This window comes from Callionymus lyra, chromosome 1, assembly GCF_982586985.1.
Source record: "Callionymus lyra chromosome 1, fCalLyr1.hap1.1, whole genome shotgun sequence".
Lineage (NCBI taxonomy): Eukaryota > Metazoa > Chordata > Actinopteri > Syngnathiformes > Callionymidae > Callionymus > Callionymus lyra.
In genome coordinates, this window is record NC_141818.1 from 298,176 (window position 1) to 305,675 (window position 7,500).

Consider the following 7,500-nt stretch of genomic DNA (forward strand, 5'->3'; position numbering starts at 1 on the left):
AACCGTTAGTGCTTGTAAAGTAAACAACTTAACTAACCGTTAGTGCTTGTAAAGTAAACAACTTAACTAACTGTTAGTGCTTGTAAAGTTAACAACTTAACTAACCGTTAGTGCTTGTAAAGCTAACAACTTAACTAACCGTTAGTGCTTGTAAAGTAAACAACTTAACTAACTGTTAGTGCTTGTAAAGTAAACAACTTAACTAACCGTTACTGCTTGTAAAGTAAACAACTTAACTAACTGTTAGTGCTTGTAAAGTTAACAACTTAACTAACCGTTAGTGCTTGTAAAGCTAACAACTTAACTAACCGTTAGTGCTTGTAAAGTAAACAACTTAACTAACTGTTAGTGCTTGTAAAGCTAACAACTTAACTAACCGTTAGTGCTTGTAAAGTAAACAACTTAACTAACTGTTAGTGCTTGTAAAGTTAGCAACTTAACTAACCGTTAGTGCTTGTAAAGTTAACAACTTAACTAACCGTTAGTGCTTGTAAAGTTAACAACTTAACTAACCGTTAGTGCTTGTAAAGTTAACAACTTAACTAACCGTTAGTGCTTGTAAAGTAAACAACTTAACTAACCGTTAGTGCTTGTAAAGTATACAACTTAACTAACCGTTAGTGCTTGTAAAGTTAACAACTTAACTAACCGTTAGTGCTTGTAAAGTTAACAACTTAACTAACCGTTAGTGCTTGTAAAGTAAACAACTTAACTAACCGTTAGTGCTTGTAAAGTAAACAACTTAACTAACCGTTAGTGCTTGTAAAGTTAACAACTTAACTAACCGTTAGTGCTTGTAAAGTTAACAACTTAACTAACCGTTAGTGCTTGTAAAGTAAACAACTTAACTAACCGTTAGTGCCTGTAAAGTTAACAACTTAACTAACCGTTAGTGCCTGTAAAGTAAACAACTTAACTAACCGTTAGTGCTTGTAAAGTAAACAACTTAACTAACCGTTAGTGCTTGTAAAGTAAACAACTTAACTAACCGTTAGTGCTTGTAAAGTTAACAACTTAACTAACCGTTAGTGCTTGTAAAGTAAACAACTTAACTAACCGTTAGTGCTTGTAAAGTTAACAACTTAACTAACTGTTAGTGCTTGTAAAGTTAACAACTTAACTAACCGTTAGTGCTTGTAAAGTTAACAACTTAACTAACCGTTAGTGCTTGTAAAGTTAACAACTTAACTAACCGTTAGTGCTTGTAAAGTAAACAACTTAACTAACCGTTAGTGCTTGTAAAGTTAACAACTTAACTAACCGTTAGTGCTTGTAAAGTTAACAACTTAACTAACCGTTAGTGCTTGTAAAGTTAACAACTTAACTAACCGTTAGTGCTTGTAAAGTAAACAACTTAACTAACCGTTAGTGCTTGTAAAGTTAACAACTTAACTAACCGTTAGTGCTTGTAAAGTTAACAACTTAACTAACCGTTAGTGCTTGTAAAGTAAACAACTTAACTAACCGTTAGTGCTTGTAAAGTTAACAACTTAACTAACCGTTAGTGCTTGTAAAGTAAACAACTTAACTAACCGTTAGTGCTTGTAAAGTTAACAACTTAACTAACCGTTAGTGCTTGTAAAGTAAACAACTTAACTAACCGTTAGTGCTTGTAAAGTTAACAACTTAACTAACCGTTAGTGCTTGTAAAGTAAACAACTTAACTAACCGTTAGTGCTTGTAAAGTAAACAACTTAACTAACCGTTAGTGCCTGTAAAGTTAACAACTTAACTAACCGTTAGTGCCTGTAAAGTAAACAACTTAACTAACCGTTAGTGCTTGTAAAGTAAACAACTTAACTAACCGTTAGTGCTTGTAAAGTAAACAACTTAACTAACCGTTAGTGCTTGTAAAGTTAACAACTTAACTAACCGTTAGTGCTTGTAAAGTAAACAACTTAACTAACCGTTAGTGCTTGTAAAGTTAACAACTTAACTAACCGCTAGTGCTTGTAAAGTTAACAACTTAACTAACCGTTAGTGCTTGTAAAGTTAACAACTTAACTAACCGTTAGTGCTTGTAAAGTTAACAACTTAACTAACCGTTAGTGCTTGTAAAGTAAACAACTTAACTAACCGTTAGTGCTTGTAAAGTTAACAACTTAACTAACCGTTAGTGCTTGTAAAGTTAACAACTTAACTAACCGTTAGTGCTTGTAAAGTTAACAACTTAACTAACCGTTAGTGCTTGTAAAGTAAACAACTTAACTAACCGTTAGTGCTTGTAAAGTTAACAACTTAACTAACCGTTAGTGCTTGTAAAGTTAACAACTTAACTAACCGTTAGTGCTTGTAAAGTAAACAACTTAACTAACCGTTAGTGCTTGTAAAGTTAACAACTTAACTAACCGTTAGTGCTTGTAAAGTAAACAACTTAACTAACCGTTAGTGCTTGTAAAGTTAACAACTTAACTAACCGTTAGTGCTTGTAAAGTAAACAACTTAACTAACCGTTAGTGCTTGTAAAGTAAACAACTTAACTAACCGTTAGTGCTTGTAAAGTAAACAACTTAACTAACCGCTAGTGCTTGTAAAGTTAACAACTTAACTAACCGTTAGTGCTTGTAAAGTAAACAACTTAACTAACCGTTAGTGCTTGTAAAGTAAACAACTTAACTAACCGTTAGTGCTTGTAAAGTAAACAACTTAACTAACCGTTAGTGCTTGTAAAGTAAACAACTTAACTAACCGCTAGTGCTTGTAAAGTTAACAACTTAACTAACCGTTAGTGCTTGTAAAGTAAACAACTTAACTAACCGTTAGTGCTTGTAAAGTAAACAACTTAACTAACCGTTAGTGCTTGTAAAGTTAACAACTTAACTAACCGTTAGTGCTTGTAAAGTAAACAACTTAACTAACCGCTAGTGCTTGTAAAGTTAACAACTTAACTAACCGTTAGTGCTTGTAAAGTAAACAACTTAACTAACCGCTAGTGCTTGTAAAGTAAACAACTTAACTAACCGTTAGTGCTTGTAAAGTAAACAACTTAACTAACCGTTAGTGCTTGTAAAGTAAACAACTTAACTAACCGTTAGTGCTTGTAAAGTTAACAACTTAACTAACCGTTAGTGCTTGTAAAGCCTCCCATTCCTGCGGAGACTGAACCTTGTGAGCCAAGAGTCTCGCACTGATCTGAGGTCTGGTGACAAAATAAGAGTCCGTTACAAAATAAGAGTCTGTTACAAAATAAGAGTCCGTTACAAAATAAGAGTCCGTTCAAAAATAAGAGTCTGTTACAAAAGAATAGTCTGTTACAAAATAAGAGTCCGTTACAAAATAAGAGTCTGTTCAAAAATAAGAGTCTGTTACAAAATAAGAGTCCGTTACAAAATAAGAGTCCGTTACAAAATAAGAGTCTGTATCAAAATAAGAGTCAGTTTCAAAATATGAGTCAGTTTCAAAATATGAGTTTGTTTCAAAATAAGAGTCAGTTTCAAAATTAGAGTCTGTTTCAAAATAAGAGTCTGTTTCAAAATAAGAGTCTGTTTCAAAATAAGAGTCTGTTTCAAAATAAGAGTCAGTTTCAAAATAAGAGCATCACCCCTCGAGCTCCTTGTTGACTCGGTCACAGAAGCTCATGATGTTGTTCCAGTCCTCGCGACTGTTGCAGGGGTCAGTGGCTCTGTCTGCGAAGAAAATAAACTATCAATAAACTATCAATAAACCATCAATAAAGTCCAAACATCAACGGTTAACAAGTGCAAACAGAACACAAACAAACATGAAACTTATGTGACGTCATTAACAAGCTCCTCACGTCACAGCTGCGTCACGACGAACATCGTCACAGAGACGCGTCGCAACATTTGAGACAAAACAGTTTTAAGGAGTTTTAAGGAGTTTTTAAAGACAGAAACTCACTGAGCAGAGACTCCAACGATCCTCTTCCGTCCGCCATCTTTGTTTAAGTAACACTCGTGACTCTGCTGCGTTCACGTGCCGTCGGACAAACACGCGTCACTCACCAGACTTCCAGGGTTCAAAAGTGTCCCTCGTCCTCTTCCGTAGAAATCACTCGTTAACGATCCTTCCCAGCTACTCAGGGTGGGAGGCACAGAAAACACTTGACACACACAAATAGTCTTCATTTAAAGTTTGTTTACATTAAAGTTTAAATGATTATAATTGTTTCTGATAAAGTGTCTTTTATTTTGGTGATTGACAGTTTGTTTGGTCACGTGATTGTGTAACATGTGGTGTTTTATGTTTCAATTATTTTCACTGGAATAATATCATTTTTGACGCTCGTATCGTATTATGACACTGTTGCTTTAATACGTTTTTACCTGAGTTCACTGAGGAGACGCAGGTGTTCAGGTGTAGATGTTCAGGTGTTGATGTTCAGGTGTAGATGTTCAGGTGTAGATGTTCAGGTGTTGATGTTCAGGTGTAGATGTTCAGGTGTTGATGTTCAGGTGTATATGTTCAGGTGTATATGTTCAGGTGTAGATGTTCAGGTGTTGATGTTCAGGTGTAGATGTTCAGGTGTTGATGTTCAGGTGTAGATGTTCAGGTGTTGATGTTCAGGTGTAGATGTTCAGGTGTAGATGTTCAGGTGTATATGTTCAGGTGTATATGTTCAGGTGTATATGTTCAGGTGTAGATGTTCAGGTGTAGATGTTCAGGTGTATATGTTCAGGTGTATATGTTCAGGTGTAGATGTTCAGATGTTGATGTTCAGGTGTATATGTTCAGGTGTAGATGTTCAGGTGTAGATGTTCAGGTGTTGATGTTCAGGTGTTGATGTTCAGGTGTAGATGTTCAGGTGTTGATGTTCAGGTGTTGATGTTCAGGTGTTGATGTTCAGGTGTTGATGTTCAGGTGTAGATGTTCCGGTGTAGATGTTCAGGTGTTGATGTTCAGGTGTTGATGTTCAGGTGTAGATGTTCCGGTGTAGATGTTCAGGTGTTGATGTTCAGGTGTTGATGTTCAGGTGTTGATGTTCAGGTGTAGATGTTCAGGTGTAGATGTTCAGGTGTTGATGTTCAGGTGTTGATGTTCAGGTGTAGATGTTCAGGTGTAGATGTTCAGCTGTTGATGTTCAGGTGTTGATGTTCAGGTGTTGATGTTCAGGTGTAGATGTTCAGGTGTAGATGTTCAGGTGTTGATGTTCAGGTGTTGATGTTCAGGTGTAGATGTTCAGGTGTTGATGTTCAGGTGTAGATGTTGAGGTGTAGATGTTCAGGTGTTGATGTTCAGGTGTAGATGTTCAGGTGTAGATGTTCAGGTGTTGATGTTCAGGTGTAGATGTTCATGTGTAGATGTTCAGGTGTTGATGGTCAGGTGTAGATGTTCAGGTGTAGGTGTTCAGGTGTAGGTGTTCAGGTGTAGATGTTCAGGTGTAGATGTTCAGGTGTAGATGTTCAGGTGTTGATGTTCAGGTGTAGATGTTCCGGTGTAGATGTTCAGGTGTTGATGTTCAGGTGTAGATGTTCAGGTGTTGATGTTCAGGTGTAGATGTTCAGGTGTTGATGTTCAGGTGTAGATGTTCAGGTGTAGATGTTCAGGTGTAGATGTTCAGGTGTAGATGTTCAGGTGTAGATGTTCAGGTGTTGATGTTCAGGTGTAGATGTTCAGGTGTTGATGTTCAGGTGTAGATGTTCAGGTGTAGATGTTCAGGTGTTGATGTTCAGGTGCAGATGTTCAGGTGTAGATGTTCAGGTGTTGATGCTCAGGTGTAGATGTTCAGGTGTAGATGTTCAGGTGTAGATGTTCAGGTGTTGATGTTCAGGTGTAGAAGTTCAGGTGTTGATGTTCAGGTGTTGATGTTCAGGTGTAGATGTTCAGGTGTTGATGTTCAGGTGTAGATGTTCAGGTGTAGATGTTCAGGTGTAGATGTTCAGGTGTAGATGTTCCGGTGTAGATGTTCAGGTGTAGATGTTCAGGTGTAGATGTTCAGGTGTAGATGTTCAGGTGTAGATGTTCAGGTGTTGATGTTCAGGTGTAGATGTTCAGGTGTAGATGTTCAGGTGTAGATGTTCAGGTGTAGATGTTCCGGTGTAGATGTTCAGGTGTAGATGTTCAGGTGTAGATGTTCAGGTGTAGATGTTCAGGTGTAGATGTTCAGGTGTTGATGTTCAGGTGTAGATGTTCAGGTGTTGATGTTCAGGTGTTGATGGTCAGGTGTAGATGTTCAGGTGTAGATGTTCAGGTGTAGATGTGCAGGCGTTGATGTTCAGGTGTAGATGTTCAGGTGTAGATGTTCAGGTGTAGATGTTCAGGTGTAGATGTTCAGGTGTTGATGTTCAGGTGTAGATGTTCAGGTGTTGATGTTCAGGTGTTGATGTTCAGGTGTTGATGTTCAGGTGTTGATGTTCAGGTGTTGATGTTCAGGTGTAGATGTTCAGGTGTAGATGTTCAGGTGTAGATGTTCAGGTGTTGATGTTCAGGTGTAGATGTTCAGGTGTTGATGTTCAGGTGTTGATGTTCAGGTGTTGATGTTCAGGTGTAGATGTTCAGGTGTAGATGTTCAGGTGTTGATGTTCAGGTGTTGATGTTCAGGTGTAGATGTTCAGGTGTTGATGTTCAGGTGTTGATGTTCAGGTGTTGATGTTCAGGTGTTGATGTTCAGGTGTAGATGTTCAGGTGTAGATGTTCAGGTGTTGATGTTCAGGTGTTGATGTTCAGGTGTAGATGTTCAGGTGTAGATGTGCAGGTGTAGATGTTCAGGTGTAGATGTTCAGGTGTTGATGTTCAGGTGTTGATGTTCAGGTGTAGATGTTCAGGTGTTGATGTACAGGTGTTGATGTTCAGGTGTAGTTGTTCAGGTGTAGATGTTCAGGTGTAGATGTTCAGGTGTAGATGTTCAGGTGTAGATGTTCAGGTGTAGATGTTCAGGTGTAGATGTGCAGGTGTAGATGTTCAGGTGTAGATGTTCAGGTGTTGATGTTCAGGTGTTGATGTTCAGGTGTAGATGTTCAGGTGTTGATGTACAGGTGTTGATGTTCAGGTGTAGTTGTTCAGGTGTAGATGTTCAGGTGTAGATGTTCAGGTGTAGATGTTCAGGTGTAGATGTTCAGGTGTAGATGTTCAGGTGTAGATGTTCAGGTGTAGATGTTCAGGTGTAGATGTGCAGGTGTAGATGTTCAGGTGTAGATGTTCAGGTGTAGATGTTCAGATGTTGATGTTCAGGTGTAGATGTTCAGATGTTGATGTTCAGGTGTAGATGTTCAGGTGTAGATGTTCAGGTGTAGATGTTCAGGTGTAGATGTTCAGGTGTAGATGTTCAGGTGCTTCAGAGACAGGTGTGTGTCGTCGCTCCTCAATGAAAACTTGTCACTTCCAGGTGAGCCTAAAGTTTATATTATTGTCATTTTGTTGGTGATATTTGTGTGTATAAATGAACGTTGTATCCAGTGATGGGTCCATGAGGCTTCATGAAACGTTTCAACACACAAACACTGTATTGATACTGTGTCACTGAATACTGACACCTGCTGGTTATGAATCATTACAAGCAACCTAGTTGAGAGGCTCAACTGACACTGATTTGCTGACACA

At 37.9% G+C, this 7,500-nt stretch overlaps 1 protein-coding gene across 2 annotated transcripts in view; it reads right to left on the bottom strand.

The window, feature by feature from the left end:
• The window catches only part of LOC148087302 (ADP-ribosylation factor-binding protein GGA3-like), a 12,074-nt gene extending 8,176 nt beyond the window's left edge, over positions 1-3,898 (bottom strand). The window contains exons 1-3 of one of the 2 annotated variants that reach the window (XM_087786562.1): positions 3,862-3,898; positions 3,542-3,626; positions 3,064-3,139 (exon numbers count right to left, since the gene is read on the bottom strand). In XM_087786562.1, coding sequence (XP_087642688.1) covers positions 3,064-3,139; positions 3,542-3,626; positions 3,862-3,898 — 198 coding nt within the window. The remainder of the gene's footprint in view (positions 1-3,063; positions 3,140-3,541; positions 3,627-3,861) is intronic. The other variant, XM_087786569.1, reaches the window with a different exon arrangement.
• Between the last annotated feature and the right edge of the window lie 3,602 nt (positions 3,899-7,500).